General features: G+C 49.9%; 1 protein-coding gene across 2 annotated transcripts; it reads left to right on the forward strand.

Annotated features, from left to right (window-relative positions):
- Positions 1–16,013, forward strand: IGFBPL1 (insulin like growth factor binding protein like 1). 2 transcript variants are annotated; one of them, XM_069574073.1, is made up of 5 exons: positions 1–623; positions 10,069–10,178; positions 10,850–10,966; positions 12,871–13,029; positions 14,369–16,013. In XM_069574073.1, exons 1-4 carry the CDS (start codon positions 176–178, stop codon positions 13,018–13,020), a joined length of 825 nt encoding a protein of 274 aa, XP_069430174.1. In that variant the 5' UTR covers positions 1–175; the 3' UTR covers positions 13,021–13,029; positions 14,369–16,013. The 2 variants fall into 2 exon arrangements, with proteins under 2 accessions (XP_069430174.1, XP_069430175.1); XM_069574074.1 differs by having other exon boundaries at positions 98–623; positions 12,871–13,025.
- The last annotated feature ends 4,577 nt before the right edge of the window (positions 16,014–20,590 follow it).

Raw genomic sequence — 20,590 nt, forward strand, 5'->3', positions numbered from 1 at the left:
CCCAGGCCAGGCCAGCAGCCCACCCCGCTGCGCCAGTCTCAGCTGGGCAGCCGACTGCTGGCGCCCGGCGGTGCAGGCCCGGCCAATCAGCGGTCGCGGGGCGGGCGGGGTGGCGGCGCAGCGCGCGCAGAGAGAAGCAAGGAGCAGAGGCACCAGTGCCGTCCGGGAGCGGACCATGCCGCGCTCACCCGGGCTCTTCCTGCTGCTGCTTGTGCTGCAGCCGCTGCCAGCCCTGGGCCTCGGGCTCCGCAGCGCAGGCGGACGAAAGCCGGAGTGCGGTCCGTGCCGACCCGAGCGCTGTCCCGAGCCCGTGGGCTGCCCGGTGCCTGGCATCGTGGCGCGCGACGAGTGCGGCTGCTGCGCGCGCTGCCTGGGCGCCGAGGGCGCGAGCTGCGGGGGCTGGGCCGGCGCGCGTTGCGGCCCAGGGCTCGTGTGTGCGAGCCGCGCCGCGGGGGCCGCGCCCGAGGGCACCGGGCTGTGCGTGTGCGCGCAGCGCGGCTCGGTCTGCGGCTCCGACGGCCGGTCGTACCCCAGCGTTTGCGCGCTGCGCCTGCGCGCCCGCCAGGCGCCCCGCGCGCTCCCTGGCCACCTGCACAAGGCGCGCGACGGCCCCTGCGAATTTGGTGAGTCTAGCTTCTGCCCCGCGGTGCTGGGGCATGTGAAAAAGAGGGACCCTGACCCTCTGGGGCGTGGGGTGAAGGATCTCTTGCTGCACAGCGATGGACAGCTCTGCCCAGGCCTCAGTTTTCCCTATGGGGTCAGTTTTCTCACCTGGCCAGTTACTCAAGGAGACGGGGGTGAGGGGTGTGTCTGTGGGCGGGGGGCAGGAATCCACGTCCTGAACCCTCTCTTACCAAGCCCTTGGAGTCACCAGTCACCTAGCTGATCGTAATTTTGGTGAGCCTGCTGTCCCTTTTGGTACTTAAGTACTTACTGATACAATTGTTTGCAGGTCTGGCATATTTGCCTCGGAAAGACTAAGAGTGTGGGAAGCAGGGTGTTCCCACTGGGTCCAGCTCCCTGGGGTCCCACCTTGGACTTGACGGGGGTGGGTTGTGTGAATGAAGAGGGAGAGCAGATGGAGATGCTGGAGGAGGAGGAGGAGCTGGAGCTGCAGATTGGGACTCTGGAGTCTGGGGATCAGGGCAGGGAGGTTCAGTGAGTGTGGAGTCCAGCCCTGCAGGGAATCTTGAGGAAGCTCTCACCCAGGACAGGTAAAACCTTGAGAGACCTAAAGTCTGAGAGATTGTGGTGCCATCAGAGGCAGACCCCAGGTTTTATAAGACTGAAGTTTACAGAATTTGGAGGGTCCCACTTTAAGTAAGTGGTTCCACTTTAAGTAAGGGCTTCCCTGGTGGCTCAGAGGGTAAAGAATCTGCCTGCAAAATGGGAGACCTGGGTTCGATCCCAGGATCCCTGGGATGGAAAGATCCCCTGGAGAAGGGACTGGCTACCCACTCCAGTATTCTTGCCTGGAGAATTCCATGTACCGTATAGTCCCTGGGGCCGCAGAGTCAGACAGGACTGAGCGACTTTCACTTTTACTTCACTCTAAGTAAAGTAATAGAAAATGATTAATTGCTTGGGACCTAAAAACACAAGCTTCATTAACATCACAATAAAGCCATTTATGGGTGCCATATTTGCTCACTTTCTACATGTAATGTTTCAAAACCAAACAGAAATAAACCAAAATATTCGTATAGGGATGCCCAGTCAAGCACCCTGCTGGGCCATTAGATTTTGGAGAAATGCCCCTTGTCTAGGCGGCCTGGAGGGGAAGTGGAGAGTATAGGTGGGCTTGTGCCAGGGGAGTCCCAAGGAGGCCCACCTTTGGGGTTCTGGCCTGGGCCTGGAGACCCAAGAGCAGATCTAAATGCTTCATTCAGTGCCAGGACTTCAGCTGCAACAAGGAAGCCTTGGGGGTGGGGGACGGCCTTTGGAAATTTCTAGTAAGTATTATCTTTCACCAAGAATCCCAGTTAGATGCCCTCAAGTCCAGGAGACGCAGTGGGTTGTTGGAGATGAGGCAAGAAGGCCCCTGTCTCTGGAAACTTGGAAATAATGTGCTGCCCACTGAGGGGTCTGAGGCAGCCCGCTGGGGAGCACAGGCAAGTGACTGCTGGCTGTTCCACACTGGGGCTCCCCGTGGAGGGGAGAGCTGGCTGCTGCTTCCCTGGCCTCGGCTTTGGGCTGGGCCCTTCCAGGGGCCGTGTCGGGCCCTTCCAGGGGCCGTGTCAGCCCCTGTAGAGTCACTGTTGAGCTCCCTCCACTTCGAACCTTTGTCTCTGCCCTGTGGCATTAACAGCCCTTCCTTCTCCTTTCTGTCATGTTTTTACAATCTACTTTCCTCAGCAGTTAATTCTGCTGAGGCAAGTCTCTTTGTTTCCAGACAGGTAACACTTCCACTCCACATGCAGGAGACATGAGAAATGCTGACCGGATCTCCAGACTAACCGGTGCTGATGCTCTCAAATGATTCCTCCCTGGACTGGTACTCTGTTTCTAAGAGAGAGCTGCTTTGAAGGCATTTAGACCCAATCTACTATTACACGGAGGAGACCGAGATCCTCGGGGCAGGGGACTCTTCCAGGGTGACCAGGGTGACTGGTAAAACCTGACTGGCTTTCAGGTCCCCAGTACCCTGTTCAGCACTGTTTCAGGATAGGACTTGAGAGTATTAAGTCGGGCAGGTGGCGGTTGCCATGGTTACCAGAGCGTGGGCAGATGGAGGTCCCGTACCCCTAATTCATTGAAAATTACCAAATGACAAGTAAATGTGACAGCCCCTTCACTCTGATCTGTGGGCTCTGAGCCCACTACAGGCACAGGCCCCAGGAGTAAAGATGTTTATGGAGCCAAACACAAGTAATTCAGAAGCTGCTTTTAATGATCTCAGGAGTGACAGGCGTCAGGCCTCCGCACAATTTAGCTTTCTTCCCTACCAGCGGCTGTGTCACTGGCCACTCCGCAGACCCCAGCACTATCAGCCCATTGCGTTCTGTCCTGAAGTGTTTGTGCGGCCCCTGCTCTTGGGCCCTGGTGAAGCAGGAAGGTGTGGACCAGGGATCTTTTCAGCTAGAGAAAATGGGACCTCATTCTGTGCTGCCCTCGAGCCAGCCTTTATTCAGACAACACGAGGGGAGCACTTTTTAACAATGTCCCTGGGGACCTCGCTGCTTGACTGGAAACAGATCGAGTCAGAGGAGCAGCTGTTCTGCTTCAGTATTGGCAATGAAGTCACCCCTCCCCTGTCCTCTCCTGTGCCTTCAATAAGCCAGCACCTGACTTTAAGGGAATGAAGCCTCCGTAAATGTTAGGTTTCGCGGTGTGGGACGTGTTTGTACCCAAATACCTCTGGTGTGATTTCAGGCTTAAATTCTGACCTTTCCTCCTATGCTCTGAAATGCCCCCAAATTCGAATTATGAGAGTAATCCTGTGATCAACACACATGTATTGAAGACTCACTGGGCTCCAACATAAAAATAATTTTTGGCTATTGGAAATCGCTTTTGCAGTCCATCTTCTTTCTTGATTTTTTACAACTACCCTGGCCAGGTCTCACTCCCACTTAATAGAAGGACAAACTAAGGCCATTAGAAGAGAGTTTCCTGGAGTCACATGGCTGGTCGAGGTGGGGCTCCAGTTCCTGACTCTTTTCAGATGGAGTCATGTATCTATAACCTGCTGGCAACTTCATGAGGAAGGTGCTGCAAACTGGCTACCTTTGAATCTTTAGTTTCTCAGTCTGAATCCACCTTCCTTTTCCCCTCCAAGGCTTGCTGCTGGTGCCTCTGTTTCAGCACCTGGTGATGGCTCCTCAGAGGAACAGGGATAGCTTCACACAAGGGGAAGCAGCTGAGTGGCGCTTGAAAGATGGGTAGAAAATCCCTGGGCTGAGAAGCGGGGGCAGAGAGGCACTGCATAAACCAAGGCAAGGAGGTAGGAGCTCCTGGGGCAAATGCGAACAGTGGACCCATAGGCAGTTCCCAGTGGGCTGGTTGGCGGAGGAGATGAGACCCAGAGTTGTCTGGGGCAGGCTCGTTGTGGGACTGGCGTGCCATGCTGCGGGGTGAACCTTCATTCTGTACTGAAGTATTGGTTCTGTTTCTCAACAGTAAGGTGGTGGTGTCGTTAGTGTTTTGTTATCATTACTTTAAAAAGCTGCTTTGTTCCATGTACCCTGATCGTTTGCTAGCACTGGGAGGAGGTTGGGGTCCTGCAGACAGCAGGTTGAGGTTGTGTTTTGAGTGCTGCATTAGATAGGAACGGGGCACCATGCCAACCAAGCCCCTGAAGCATCAGTGAGCTATTGAGATCCTAAATCTTAGAAAATTCGCCTTGGTTGAAATTCCAGTTCCACTTAGAAATCTCAGTCTGTGCAAGGCCTGTGTTACCAGGTAACCAGGAGATGCAGCGAATGCCACTTTGTGAGAGGGACAAAGAAGGGGGGCCTCGTGCTCAAAAGCCTTTCATACCGAGGGAGGGGGCTTGAGGCACACACTGCAGGGAGCCGGATTAAGCTGTTTCTGGTTCCACATGTAATGCGACTATTAGCATAAATTATCAAGGCTGTTCAGTGCGCTGATTATTAAACCCTTTGGTTGTGTGCTTTTCCATATGAGCAGATGGGTTCCTGGGAGATGACTTTTGATATTCTTTCTTTCCCAAGCACCATTAACTTTAGACAAATCTTGGAGGCATTAGGGAAGATCTTTTATTCCAGCCATCAAGGACATACTCAGTCCATGGGGTGGGGGGACAGCTCCCCACACACTATAGTAATAATATCGATCCTTTTCATTTCTATAGATCCACAAGGTTAATAACACAGTCACATCCATTCTTTCCCTTCAGCCCAGAGGATGTGGGGCTGTGGTCATTATCCTCATTTGCAGATAAGGAGAAAATTGTTAGCAACTTGCCGGGTGGTTGGCGGCCAGACCCCCAGGCATTTTGGGTTTCCCTTGGTAGTGTTTGAGCTTCTCAGGTGGCTCAGTGGGTAAAGAATCCACCTACAATGCAGGAAAGAGCCAAGTTCGGGCCCCAGTTTGGGAAGATCCCCCCGAGGAGGGCATGGCAACCTACTCCAGTATTCTTGCCTGGAGAATCCCCTGGACAGAGGAGCCTGGTGGGCTGCAGTTCACAGGGTCGCAAAGACTCGGACACGACTCAAGCGGCTGAGCACACAGGCACAGTCCTGTTTTGCCCACCCTCTGTGCTGCCTCTGAGGGTGTACACCTCGGTGACTGTTCTGTTCCCTGATGGGTGGGCTTGTGCCATCCCAGCATTTCCAGGGCTGTAGCTGACATGAGCAGAAGGAAGCAAATGTTTAGCAAGGAAGAGCTAGGGAGACAAAACCAGCAGATTCCCAGGCAGGGCTGACCAGGCACCATCCTCTCCTGAAAGCCACGTGACTCTTGCCAAGGGCCGGTGGAGAGGAGAGCCCTGGCTCTTCCAGGAGAGTGGCAGCTCAGGCGGCAGTGGGCCGGGGTCTCCAGAGAGAGAGCTGCAGGCCAGGGCCTCTGGAGCCTCCGGGGAAAGGCCCACCAATAGCCCGCTCCCCAGAGGCCCGTGGAGGGTCTCAGCATCTTCGCAGAGACTACCCTTGGGGTGGCACACCCTGTGGAGTCTGCAGGTCCCCCCGTGCAAGCTGGAATCCTTGTGATTGCCCTCACAGGAGCCCATGCGGAGGGCAGTGGGGGGAGAATGGACTCCTGTGCCCATTTTAAAGAAGAAGAGACTGGGGTGTGGGCGAGACAGGACTGAGCCTGAGTTCCCAGGGTAGTCACGAGTTGCAGGGCCTCAGTGCCACACTGCAGTGAGCTCTTGGGAGCAGTAAGACTGGGAGCATCCTGCCAGGATTATGGACACACCCCCCATTTAATGGTATTGTCACAAGAGCTGCTCCCTGGGGTGATGCTGGGAGGGTTTCATTTCTGTGCAGAAGAGTAAATGTGGCGGGCCTGAGATTGCTGTCCTTGGAAAGGCCCACTGAGAATTTGGATGTGCGGAGGCGTCCCACCATCTCCAGAATTGAGAAGAGTCACTCACTGCGTGTGAACTGTACAATCAGCATGGTTTATGCTGCATACCTGCCTTCCTCTTGGGAGTCTGGAGTTTTGGTATGTAGTTTGCAGAAGGTGCCTAGGGGACTGGCTCCCAATATAAACCCTAGGCACTGAGTGTCTAGCGAGCTTCCTTGGTAGGGGCCTGTCGTATGTGTTGTCACAGGTTGCGCTGCAGAATTAAGTGGCTCATCCTCTGTGGCTCCACTGGGAGAGGCTTCTGAAAGCGTGCTCCTGGTTTCCTGAGCCTTTGCACCATGAATCTCTTTTCCCTTTGCTGGTTTGCTTTGTCTCCTTTGTTGTAATAAATCCCACTGTGAATAAACTGTGCCAAGTCCCATGAGTCCTTGTAGCAAGTCATTGATCCTGGGACTTGTCTTGGGGGCCCCCAACACAATACCTTAGGAACTCATTCTTATTCTGGGATGGAGTCCATACGGCTAACATATGTTTCACCCTTAACATTCGTGTGGAATGAATGAAATCAGAGTGCCTAGGTTTGCATCCTTGCTCCCCCAGGTGCTTCACCTTTCTGAGCTTTGGATTTCTTATCTGTTAAGTGGAGCTAAAAGCACCTACTTCCCATGACTGGTGTGAAGATGAGAGGGTGTCGGACATGGGCAGGATGTTATGGGACTGAGCCCCCTGGGCTCATGGTCTTACCCTGCTGTGTAAGGCTGGGTAACCCTGGCTAGCTCCCTCAGATGGCAGCTGGGGAGATTGCTGGAAAGATCAAATGGCTTAACCCTGTAAGCAAAAGGGTGGCATTATCACTATCATGGTGGGATTCCCAGGTGGCTCAGTGGTAGAGAATCCGCCCACCAATGTAGGAGACACAGGCTCGATCCCTGGGTTGTGAAGATCCCCCTGGAGCAGGAAATGGCAACCCACTTCAGTGTTCTTGCCAGGAAAATCCCATGGACAGAGGAGCCTGGTGGGCTACAGTTATGGGGTCACAAAGAGTTGGCCACGACTAAGCATACACACACACACACACACACACACACACACACACAGACACACTATCATGATAATGATGGCTGATTTTAAAGAGCTATTATGGATAAAAATCTCTAAATTTAAAATCAGATATGTTTAAATTAAAACTAGATTAAGCTACAGGAGGAAATTTTTTGGAATAACTGAACACTGCTATATCTTGAGTTATGGTAGTGGTTACACGGTGTATGCATTGTCAAAACTTAGAACTGTACACTAGAAAGAATGAATGCACTGTGTATACATTTAAAAATAAATCAAAGCTTGAATGTCACTTTATTGCCAAAAGCAGTGGGCTCTTTTGGAAAAGAAATGCTATTTTCTGGCGTGAAACTAGTGGCAAAAGGCAGTATTTCCAAGACGGTCTTTAACTGTAGTTATGGAAAAAGAGGGAAATGCAAGGAGAGAGAGAGAAAGATGAAATGTGATTTACTGGCTTATTCTTTTAGGCTTGAAAGGGACTGATGAAATCTCATTTAAAATTTATGGCTCTACATGAACGGAAGTAACACATGCTGATTGAGTGTCCCTTTGGAATCTGTTGAGGGCTTTAGAATAAGCTGCAGTTCTGAGTGTCCCCACAGCGAGCCATCTGAGGACTGGTTGGGCTCCGGGGGAGGCGGTGCTGGCAGGAGGATGTGAATAAATTAGACTGTCTCTGTTGTCCATTGCAGATGGGGCTCTGCCATAGAGCAGGGGTGCTGTGGTTCTTTGTGCTGGTTTGCAGGTGGCTGGGGCGTGTCGGGTGATGTTAGAAGCCTGGAACCTTGGTTTATTCGGGGGACTGGCTACACTCGGGGTTGTGGGTAGAGGTGTGGTGCTTAGAGGGCATTCAGTTGGTCACAGCAGAAGGAGTGAGCTGATCAGCCGGAGGGGGAAGAAAACAGCCTGGGGTGAGGAGAGCAGGGTTTCTATTCAACTTACTGGAGGCCACTTGAGGTAACCAGGGCTCTTATAGGGCTCCTGGCAGCCCTGGGATCAATAGGTGGGAGTTACAGGACGCAGGTTTTAACTCCAGGTGAGGACAACCTTTCTTACTAGAAGAGTCAAGGATGGAAGGGCCTGGCTTTATAAGTAGTGAGCTCTCCATCACTGGGGGCATGCAAGTGGAGGCTAGATGAGTCCATCACAGACCGTCAGGCACATGCTTTGGGGAGTTGGGCCTCTCCAGTTTGAAATAAGAAGCTCTAAGACAATTTCTCAGAGACATTTTGGCATCAGTTTGACAGGGTCTGCTTCCTAGTCTGTCTAGAGGGTCCAGACCTGTCCCATTTCTGCGCCCTTTCGTTCTTTCCCTCCGTGCTCTTCATCCAGCCTTCTGTCTCTCTCCCTTTGTTCTCCTTTTTCACTGCAGCCTCACCTTGGCTGGGAAAGGCCCTTTCCTTTTCCAAGGCTGGCCTGTGGAGGGCAGAGGGCATGCCCATCAGTCACCAGGCAAAGTGCCAAGATTCATGGACTCTGCAGTTTGATGCCCAGGGATGAATGTGTTTACTCTTTTATTGGTCATGTGTTTCTTTGCGGAGTCATCTGTTTGACAGGCCTACCCTGCCCCGCACTTGCACACCGTGCTACCTTAAACCCTCCCTTTCACACTCAACACGTACTAAAATCAGCTCAGGGGCTATTATCCTCATCTCAGAAAGATCCCCTGGAGGAGGGCATGGGAACCCACTCCAGTGTTCTTCCCTGGAGAATCCCATGGACAGAGAAGCCTGGCAGGCCACAGTCCATAGTATTGCAGAGTCGGACACAAGTGAAGCAACTTAGCACACACGCATCCCCATCTTAAAGACAGCAAACCTGAGCAGAGAGCGTTCTCTTGGCCAGGCCTCCACATTGCACCTCCCCAAGACACTGGTCTCAGCTGTGAGCGTAGGCTGGGGAGACCAGATGAAGCACCTGCACTGTGAGGCAGGCTGAGATTCAGCAGGTCAAAGTGGACAGATCCCTGGCACTGCACTGGGACACACCCCCAGGCCCTCAGGATGGGCAGCTACGGTGCATCCCAAATAGAGGACAGGCAGGGCTGGGTGGGCAAGCATGCTGAGGGCCAGATGGAGGGCCTGAAGGCCAAGGCAGCTGGGCTTACTTCTTTTAGGCCCAGTGTAAGCAGAGTAGGGGCTGGCTTCAGGGAGAAGGACGAACGAGTGCGGAGTATCAGCTAAGAACGTCTAACTCAGGACTTCCCTGGCGGTCCAGTGACTTTCCCAGTGCAGGGCGCTGGGGGTTTGATCCCTGTTCAGGGAACTGATCCCAGGTGCCGCGACTAAATATCCAGTGCCACAACTAGGACCCAAATAAATGATAAAATAAGCGTTTAAAAAAGAATGTCTAACTCAAACGCCATGTGCTTTCCCGTCCCACCTGGCAAGCCCATTCCCTCCGTCTTTCTGTAAAGTCCTGGCAGCCTAGCACCACATTGCCCAATTCCCTGATTTACTTTCCTCTGGCAGCAGCAGAGGCTCAGCATCCATGCCTGCAGTTTTGCCCTTGAGGATGGGGATGGGGAGGTTGGTGGAGCCTGTGATATGCAAATGAGCATCTTGAACCGCAGGGGGTCTCAGCAGGGGGTGAGGGCAGCTGTGCTTTGTGGCATTATTCTTTGAACGCCCTCGATGCGGAAGGAGAAAAGCCCATCTGTTAGAAGACACCAGCCCCTCCCAGAGCCTGCCACCCTGTAGTTGAGCTGCAAACAGATGGCAGCTGGGAGGGATCCTGGGAGGGGTCCTGGGAGGGAGTGTGATGAGACCACAGACAGAAGTCGTCTTTCCTCTCTGGATCTCTGTTTTCCTGTTGGTAGAAAAGAGGCAATGAAGGAGGAGATGAAGCCATCCTTTCAGGTCTAAGGAGAGCTCCCTTCTAGGATGCCTTACCTCTGAGTGTGTCCTTTCCGTGTGGGGAGGCCTCACCTGCCCCAGCATGCTGTGTGCAGGCAGGGGATCTCAGAGGTGAAGGGCTTGGCCAGGGTCAAGGTTGTCTTCCCTTGTCTTTTTCTCCCAGCTCCTGTGGTCATCACCCCACCCGAGAGTGTTCACAATGTCACTGGGGCACAGGTGTACCTGTCCTGTGAGGTGAGGGCTGTGCCCACCCCGGTTGTCACATGGAGGAAGGTATTTATACCCAAGAACTTCTCTGCATGTGTGTGTGTATGTGTGTGTGTGGCTGGCAGAAAGTATAAATGTTTTTAAGTGTGCGTGTGTGTGTGTGTTTATCTCTTATGTGAATTGGAGGATTACAAAAAATATGTTTCATTCTTCTGCCTCCAGATTTATGATTTAAAACTTTTACCCCAGAGAAGGGGTGTGGCTGTTTGCTCCCTTTGCCACTCAGCTGTCCAGGAAGTTCTGCTGTTTATCTAGCCTAGGTCAGCTGAGATGAAGTTAGAGCCTCATCTACTGGATCTGGGTTTTAGAAAGACTTTGTTGGTGGTAGGTGACCCGATCCTATCCTAAAACTAGATCTTCCTGCAGCTCAGTTTTTGAGAGATGGAGATGAGTACAGCCTATGTTGTTTCCTTATCTTAACAGCCCTGAGAAGGGCCATGAAATTCTGATGATGTGATGATGTGATGATGTGATGTCTGTATCTCTGCTGTCCAGCAGGGGGTGCTGTCTGTACATATATTCAGGCTTAAGAAGAAACTGATGTTTAATAGGAATGAGATACTAGGGTCTCAGCCTTCAAGTCAGTGGGAAGGTGAAGACAGTGAGGATGTCTGTGGGGTGGTCCTTATTCAGAAATGATTTTTCTAAATCACTCCTGGTTTTTCTGTCTTCTGTAGGTCACACGGTCTCCTGAGGGCACCCAGGTAATGGAGGACCTGCCTGGGGACCACATCAACATAGCTGTCCAGGTGCGAGGGGGCCCTTCTGACCATGAGGCCACAGCCTGGGTTTTGGTGAGTATCTCATTTGTTGATACTCATGGGCTTCCCTGGTAGCTCAGCTAGTAAAGAATCCACTTGTAGTGCAGGAGACCCCGGTTCAATTCCTGGGTCAGGAAGATCTGCTGGAGAAGGGATAGGTTACCAACTACAGTGTTCTTGGGCTTCCCAAGAATCTGCCTGTAATGTGGGAGACCTGGGTTCAATCCCTGGGTTGGGAAGATCCACTGGAGAAGGGAAAGGCTACCCACTCCAGTATTCTGGCTTGGAGAATTCCATGGGCTGTATAGTCCTTGGGGTCGCAAAGAGTTGGACACGACTGAGTGACTTTCACTTCACTGGCTGTTATTGACTGGCCCTTATAAAGCACCTTTTATATTTCTGAGACATGTTACACCTTTCAAATGTTCTTATCCATTTCTCCCTGGGCTCTACAGTAACTGTGAGGAAAGCAGGGCAAGTAGTATAATGCCTGAGAGCGGAAGTGATCTCACTGGTAGGCAGAATATGGCCTCTGAAAGATGTCCATGTCCTAATCCCTGGAACTGGTGGATGTGTTATATGGCAAGAGGGGAATACGGTTGCAGATGGAATTAAGGTTATTAATCAACTGACTTTAATAAACTTATCCTGAGCTATCTGGGTGGCCCTGATACAATCACAGAAGTCTTTTAAATGTAGAAAAGAGAGGCAGGGGAGAGAGCCAGAGATGGCAGTGTCAGAAGACATGAACTACTATTGCTGGCTTTGAGGATACAGGAAGGAGCCACAGGCTAAGGACTACAGGCAGCCTCTAGAATGCTTCTCTGAGGGCATCTGGAAAGAAGGCAACCCTGCTGGTACTCTGACTTTAGCCCACTGAGACCCATTTGGACGTCTGACTTCAAGAGGTGTACATAGTAAGTTTGTGTTGTCTTAAGCCGTTGAGCATGTGGTCATTTGTAACAGAGCCATAGAAAACTAATACACTTGACTAAGACCACAGGACTGGTAAGGGGAGTAGCAAGGGTGGGGGGCGGGGGGGTGGACAGCACGTTCCCATCCTCCTCCAGGGCTCTCCCATGCCACATGCAGCATTGTGGCTAAGAGGGAATGTCCTGTGATTGAAAGGGCGACGGAGTAAGGAGGCAAGGGCCCCCGTGGGGCTAGTCACTCTAGCTCCCTGAGCTTCAGCGTCCACAGCCTAAAAAGGGGGCTTTGGACTGGACCATGTCTGGTGACCCTAACAGCCTGTGGCTTACCGGTGAGTCTCCTGTAATGTGAGGATAATGATGCTCCGCTTCAGCCATGATGGGATCAAAATGAGACAGGGTGCATAAACCCTCTCAGGTCTGAAGTGACTCACAGTTGAGAGACGCTGTTCTGATGAGAGAAAGCAAGCAAGGAGGGCGCTGCTGTGCATCTGCTCTGCAGGGGTGTGAGATGGGCTCTCCAGAGTGCCCTTCTGATTCCATCCCCACCTCTGCCAGGTTTGGCAACTTCTCCACCCAGCTCAGAGGCTCAGGATGCAACTGGGTCCGTGGCTTTTTCAAATCTAACATACTCCCCTGCTTTGTTACAAGGAGAGGCAGGGGAAAGGTGTTATTTTGTCCATGGGGTCACAAAGAGTCAGACCTGACTGAGTGACTGAGCACAGACACATTTTCCTTAGAATCTATACCTGTCACCTTCAATAAGAGGACCAGGTTGCTCTCAGTAAAAGGCAGGATGCAGGAAACATTAAAATGAGAGCCAGGATACAGAGGGTACTGAGAAGGAAGTTTAACTCTGTCTCAGCAGCCAAGACAAGAAGACAAATAAGAGGGTGAACTCGGTCTTATTCCAAAAAGCTGTACGTGTTCAAGATCATTATGAACTAAGTAAGTGATTTTGCTGTGTCATCATGTATGACTGTATAAACTTGCCTGTTTAACTTCTAGATCAACCCTCTGAGGAAGGAAGACGAGGGGGTGTACCAGTGCCATTCAGCCAACGCAGTCGGGGAGGCCCAGTCGCATGGCACGGTGACCGTGGTGGATCGGAGTCAGTACCGAGCACCCCGCTTCCCCGCTCCAGATGACCGCCTGTGATGGGGGCACGTGCGTGTTTCAAGTCATCTGAGTTTGTACACCTCTGTCACAGAGGTTGAGATGAGTTATAAGATGCATAATAAATAAGAAGAAAGATACTGAATTGAGGGAAACAGAGGAATGCAAACCAAGAGCAGAACATATCACAGTTGGCAGGTAGACGCTGGTGTGTTCTGCACACACGTCACGCTGGGCTTCCCACTAGCATGCCAAGTCAAGAGCTGTGAACGTTAGGGGTGTCCAGGTGGAAGAGACCACTAATTTCTTTATTTTTTTCTGTTTCTGAGGCTGAATGGAATACTTCCTCCAAGTCTGCGCTGTGAGGATGCTGAGAGGGCAGACGTGGTCACTGTGATGGTGCCCGGGTGAAAACACACACAGAGAAGACAGTCTGAGCTTCATGGCTCTGTTCCCTTATGCATAGCTCTGCAAGTAGTTAGAGCTTCTAGAAACAGGGAGGAAAATGTAAGGTGTAAAGTCGTCCAACAGAAATTCAGTTAGGAGATGGCTCTTACAGTTGCCCTCCTGATACTTTTAGTTTTTATATATGTGTATTGTTACTTATATGGCTCAGCAGTAAGGAATCTGCCTACCGATGCAGGAGATGCAGGTTTGATCCCTCGGTCAGAAAGATCCCCTGGAGAAGGAAATGGCAACCCACTCCAGTATTCTTGCCTGGGAAATCCCATGGACAGAGGAGCCTGGTGGGTTACAGTCCATGGGGGTCGCAGAGTTGGATAAGACTTAGTGACTAAACAACAACAACAAATAGAAACATTTATGTATCAAAAAGCCAGGTATCAGGATTTTTTTTCCTTTATGTATACTTATGTATATACACGTGTATATATATATATATATGTTTCATATTTTAAATATATGTAGAAGTATATAATTATATTTTAAAAACAGAAATAATACCAGGCTATGAATATAGTCTATTATAGTTGAGTTTTCAAAAGAAGTCACAAAGAGTCATGGAATTTTAAGCCATTGCCACTGCCCAGCTCTTGAGTTTTCTCTGCAGCCTTCAGAATAGGCCGGCTCTTGCTTGCATAACTCCGGGGACACAGAGCTCTGTACCACCAAAAAACCATCTGTGGATTTTTCCGTAATTGAAAGTTCTTCCTCATATTACGCTGGAATCTGCCTCTCTGAAATGCCCACCCATAGGTCTTATATGTAATTCTGGTATCCCCATAGGCACCTCTGCTCCCACCAGCACCCCTCCTGGCTGGGGAGAGATTTAAAGTCAGGGTCATTACCGCCACCTTCTGTCTAACATGTAGTTGAGTGTGCCAGAGCAGGCTTCTCTTCTCTAATTTTTTTTTCTCCTCTTTTCTTCTAGGGTCTTAGAAACTTGATCACAGGATGATGGAAAAGTCAAGTCATGGATCATTTCACTTTGTGAAGAATTAGAAAAACTGTGTTTGTAGATGACCCCTTTTGTATGTTTTTAAATATTAGATGCAAACTAGATTCGTATGCAGATGTAGTTTTTAGCAGGGCAAACAAACCTTGGGAAAACAGACTGCATGTAGCCTTTTTATACTTTTGAAATGAACAGCTCTGTGAGAATTCTTTTTTAGCTTCTCCCTCCAAGGGAAGGTCACATTTAAGTCCATGTAATTCTACAGGGCTGGACCAAAGTGTGTGTCCGCTGTGACTCTGCCTCATTTGTCTATGGTTGATTACTGGAGCTCTGTGATAGACAGTGTGTGTTTTAGGAGGAGGGGGAAGGTCTTGCTGTCCTCTGCCTGACCTCTAATTTGCTGTGTGATCTGGATAGTTCCCTCCCTCTCTGGGCCTTGATCTCTTCAGCTGTGAATGTGCTATTTAGACTGTATGTAACCTATGTCCTTTCAAACACTGCCATCCTGGAGTAAGATGGTCCTACAGAAAAAATATGAGAAGTGTAGTCTCAGCATTCTTTTAAAAATAATATTCCCTCAAAAACAAATGCATTGCTTCACATGAGGGTATGGAGAGCTGGCTATAGCTTATCTATTCCTGCTATTTTCCCATTTTAAAGAGATTTAGTCCTACATGGAACACTTAACCAGGTTCAGAGGCTGGGTATTTGGGGACTAAGATATCCACTTATTAACAAGCCCAGTATTCTCTAACGAAGCAGGCAGTGGAGACCTGGCTTTTGGACATCAGATTGTAAAAAAAAGGAGTCAACTGCTCTCTCTGGGCTGTAGATTAGAGTGTAGTAAAGTATATTTTACTTAGAGATGTTCTGAGTTCACCCAGAAACAAAACTTGCTTGCATTTTTCTTAAGAAAGAAAGACGGAGAGTATTTAATATCTGGCTAAAGAAATAGATCCCCTGGGTGACGAGTAAAATTCTTTAAAATCAAAATTGGGATTTCACAGGTGGATAGTTGTTAAATTTCACGAAACACTTCTCTGTGTGTGGTCACTTCCCATCTCTGGGATGGCAGGTGGGATGCGCATTAATGTCCCTCCCCCTTTACAGATGAAGAAACCAAGCTCTGAGAGCACAGTGCTTGCCTGAGGTCTGAAGCCTCTGAGGACTGGAGCCGAGGGCGCCTGGTCCCCTGGCACCCTTTCCACTCCATGGTGCTACTTCTCAGAACAATTTGTATCCTTGGGAAGGAAGATGCTGCCAGTTCCATGGGTTTCAGGGATTCTCCTCAAGGTCTGTCTCAACTTTTAAACCAACACTCTCATGACGCTCACTTTGAGCATCGCATTTTAGAGTCTTTTTGGAATTGCATTTTCTTCCTTTAAGCCTGGCTATTCCACATCTGAAATGTTGGGGTGGCATCACCCTAATGAACACAGCAGGGGACTGTCCCAAGACTCGCAGAAACATGAGGTTCATTTGGGAATGCGTCGGTATCTTGCTGGGTGACCCTGAGCAAGTCCCCTTCACTTACTAAAGAAGGGAATGAAACTAGATCAGTGGTTTTCAAACTTTAAAACAGTGGAACCCCTTCTTTGAATAAAGTCAGAACTGAAACTGATCACAAATGGGAAGCTGTGCTTGTCTGTTGGAGGCTGGGCCTTCTAGGGGACCGGCTCACATCCCCTTCCTACACAGCACACCAGCCCACCCCCGTGACAGTGAGTTCTGTGTCCAAGTCTGTGGTTACTTCCTCTGTGATTTGAGTGATTGGGAGATGGCTTGGGAGGACACTTAGTGAAACTATGTCAGAGGAAAAGGGAACTGTGGCTGGGGAGAACAGCATCATGCATTTGCTGATAAGCGCATTCAGCAAAATCAGTTGAATCACCTCTAATTTGCCCGGTGAGAGCTGGATGTGGACCCAGAGAGCAGGATGGATGGAGCCCTTGGGTGACAGGGCCGAGCCTCAAGGCTGCAGGAGGCTGGGTTCAGCATTGTAATGATGTACAAAAGTAATCATGTTACACTGTGTGAAGTTCCCACCAAAACCAAAAACGTAGATTAATATGATTGTTCCACTATGAGAGGAGAAGGCTCTGAGGCTAAACAGATATGTGCTGTGAGTTACCATTCAGAAACAGGACTCCCTCAGAGCCTGAGTTTTCTACCCTATTTTGATACATGTGATGATGTCACATAACCCCTGCACTCCAAAAATAACTGTTTTTAGGGACAATCTTTGTGGTCTCTGTACTTGAAACTGCTGTAGGTGGGTCCAGGCCCCACTGATACTTCTCCATCATTCCTTATGTATCATGCCCTTTTTTTTTTTTTCCTGCTTGCTCACATCAGCTGCTTTCATCAGAATCTTCCTTACCTCTCACATCTGGGCTGTGGTTACAGTCCTGCCTGGTCATCTTGCTTGCAATTCTTAGCAAGCCCTAACTAATCATCTACTGCCAGACCAAACTTTCTCACTGCCTCTGAACTGGTGTCTCCCACTGTATAAGGCTCAGATGGTAAAGAATCTGCCTGCAATGTGAGAGACCCAGGTTCAGTCCCTGGATTGGGAAGATCCCCTGGAGAAGGGAATGGCAACACACTCCACTATGGAGAATTCTATGGACAGAAGAGCCTAGCGGGCTACAGTTCATGGGATTGCAAAGAGTCGGACACAGCTGAGCTACTAACAATTTCACTTTTCACTGTTTAACTCATTCACTTAGATTTGCCTTCTGTTACCTCCCACATGCACCCAGAATAGCATTCTCCAGAGAACAGAAGAGTGCAAACACTGGCGATATGAAGGTGTGTGCAACCTGGGCCTTGCATTCAGGTGAGACTGAAGTGGGGATGAGTGGGACAAGGTTGCCATCCTGCCACACAGCACAAGGTGTCTGCTTTGTGATCAAAGTAGGAGGAGATCAAGAACACTTCCTGGAAGAGCTGCCATCTGAGTGGGGGATGGAAGTGAGTGTGGGAGACTCCAGGCTAGGCAAGGAGCACACAAAAGGAAGAGGGGTGGGGAAGCAAATGCAGTTTGTGCATGGGGACCAGTGGCCGGTGGTGGAGCTCTAGTGGCAGGTGGGTTTTTGGCCACACCCCTAAGTGTCATCAGAAGAGGTTGGAATTATGCTATAGAAGTGGGCCTGAGGAAGAAGTCAAAAAGCTAGTGTTCAATCCCAAAGGTATTCACTTTCCATCTTAAACAAAAAAGGGTGGTTTTCTAAGTCAAAATGATTTTTTTTCTTCAAGTTTTAGGGTGAAATGAATCCTGTTTGAAAAAAATTGCCTTCCCCTCTCCCCTAGAGATGCATGATGCAAAAAAAATTAATAAGAGTGAGCCAATCAGTTGACAGTGAACAGTCTCCCTCTAATGAATTTCCTCATCCCCAGCCTTCACCAGAGCCTCTTGAACATTAAATCAGAGAATCATTATTATATGATATTTTAATTAATTAAGGGAAACGAAAGTGCCGTGGTGTCTGCAGCTGAATAATGAATTTAGAACTGAATACACTTGCCCACTCTCACCTCAAGTCAACACCTCTCTCCTGGGGCGTGAATGTTTCTACAGTCAGGGCTGCCTGAGTTCAGCCTTGACTGTGCCTGTGTCTCCTTTCGTTGTGGCTGCTTCTTCCTTATCCTGATTTCCCCCATGATATTAGGGAATGGTTGGATGTCAGGGGAAAGAGTAAAAATCATTAGTATCAATACTAGAGAGTGGGGTGGGGGGTGGGGAACAGAAGCCTCTCTCATCTCCATTGCTTAATGCACCCACCACACACATCTGCAGAGGACCAACTGGGACCCAGGCCCTGCTTGGTGCTGAGGGATCTACTGTTGCTCACACCCCCAGAGTCGCAGCCCTGGCTCAGAGAGCAGGACCTGTCTCTTGCTTCTGAAGGTGCCCCACTCATTCCTCAGGAAGAATGGGCATTAGCTTTGAAGCTGAAAGACCCAGAACCAAGGTCAAACCCTCCTGTGGTCTGTGGGTCTGGGGCACTTCCCTCTACTCTAGGAGCCTTCATCTCCTCATCAGTTCAGGGAGGTCAGCATCACTGCCCTGTGCTGCTGCCCTGAAAGTCCCAAGTGGGAACGGATGAGCGCTGTCCACTCTTAGGGCGGTGTGCCTGGTGGCGAGGATGCAGGGAGAGAGGTCAGACATGCTGGAGGTCTATGGGAGACATAATGGGACAGAAAATCAAATCCATTTCATTATATACTCACTAACAAACAGCTACCACAAGGCAAGACTAAAAGTATGATGGTGCTATGAGTTCAAAGAGGCCAGAGATGGCTTGATTGAGATGGTCAGAGAAAGCATCCTGGAGGAGGAGGGTACCTCCAGAATGGTCCCCCGGCAGGTGGGTCCCCAGCAGGGCTCCGAGACAATGGGCTGACTTTGGGAGAGGGAGGAAGGAGAAATAGCATAAGCAAAGTTGGAAGGTAGGCGTGAACAGCCCCAAGGAGGATTAAACTCTAAAAGCATCTTTGTAAGAAACACCCTAACCACTGTGCACACCTGCAAGGAGGTGCTGTGTGTGGTGTGCCAGAGTGAGCTGTCCTCTGTCTGAAACCTGAGGACAACATGAAGTGTTCCCATAATTAAGTAGCCTTCAAATTAATTAACAAAGTAGCCACCAGAGGTCAGTCTCACACCCATAATACAACCAACCCAAACAAGTTCGTAAATGGCCTGGAATCTGGGTGATGGAGCTGCAGCCCCGATGGCTCCAGCAAAGAAGCTGGGTGTTTGGGATTGTTTGGCATGGCTGTGGGCGCTACAGACTTTGGCATTTCATTAGCTGTACTCTGTGTGTGGCTCCCTCTCCCCTATCTCCTGGACCTGATGCTAACATCTGTGTTACTCAGAAGGGGGGTTGCCCACACCAACAAGCAGTTCTGACACCAGCAGGGAGTGGAATTCAACTCAGTTCTGACACTGTCTACCCAGAGATGGGGACAGGGCCACTGGATGTCTCCCCACCTGACACACCCCGAACTTCAGATGCCAGTTGCAAGTCCAGGTTGTCACCTGTACTTCTGACTGACAAGCGTGGATTGGAGATTCCCATGAACCCCTCTTTCCTTGGGTTCAGTTAATTTGCTAGAGCATGGACTTCAGGAATCATTTTACTTACTAGAGCTCTAGTTTATTCATAAGAGAATGTAACTCAGGAAGTCAGCCAGACAAGATGCACATGGACAAGGCATGGAGCTCCCACATCCTCTCCCAAGCTCCCCTCTCTCCCTGGAGTCTCCACATGTTCACCAAAACTTCCTGAAGCCAGTCCTTTGCGGTTTTATGGAGGCTTTGGGACAGTCATAATTGATTAAATCATTGGCCATTGGCAATTGATTCAACCTCCAGCCCTTCTCCCCTCCTGAGAAGTCATAGGGGTGGGACTGAAAGCTCCAGACCTCTGATTCCAAGGTTGGTTCTCCTGGCAATTAGCCCTCATGCTTATGGCCCAAGAGACACTTCATTAACATAACAAAAGATGCCAGTAATCCCACTCCTGGGCATATACTCTGAAGTGAAGTGAAGTCACTCAGTCGTGTCCGACTCTTTGTGACCCCATGGACTGTAGCCTGCCAGGCTCCTCTGGTCCATGGGATTTTCCAGGCAAGAATACTGTGCTGCTGCTGTTAAGTCGCTCAGTCATGTCTGACTCTGTGTGACCCCATAAACAGCAGCCCACCAGGCTCCACCATCCCTGGGATTCTCCGGGCAAGAACATTGGAGTGGGTTGCCATTTCCTTCTCCAATGCATGAAAGTGAAAAGTGAAAGTGAAGTCGCTCAGCCATGTCTGACTCTTAGCGACCCCATGGACCGCAGCCTACCAGGCTCCTCCATCCATGGGATTTCCCAGGCAAGAGTACTGGAGTGAGGTGCCATTGCCTTCTCCAGAATACCCTGAGAAAACCATAATTCAAAAAGACACAAGCACCTCAAAGTTCATAGCAGCACTGTTCACAATAGCCAGCACATGGAAGCAACCTAAATGTCCATTGACAGATGAGTGGATCTTGGTGTGGTACACATATACAATGGAGTATTATCCAATCATAAAAAGGTAGGAAACTGGGTCATTTGTAGGGATATGGGTGGACCTAGAGTCTGTCATACAGAGTGAAATAAGTTAGAAAGAATAAAACAAATATCGTATATTAACACATATATGTGGAAT

This window comes from Ovis canadensis, chromosome 2 (genome assembly GCF_042477335.2).
Source record: "Ovis canadensis isolate MfBH-ARS-UI-01 breed Bighorn chromosome 2, ARS-UI_OviCan_v2, whole genome shotgun sequence".
Classification (NCBI taxonomy): Eukaryota; Metazoa; Chordata; class Mammalia; order Artiodactyla; family Bovidae; genus Ovis; species Ovis canadensis.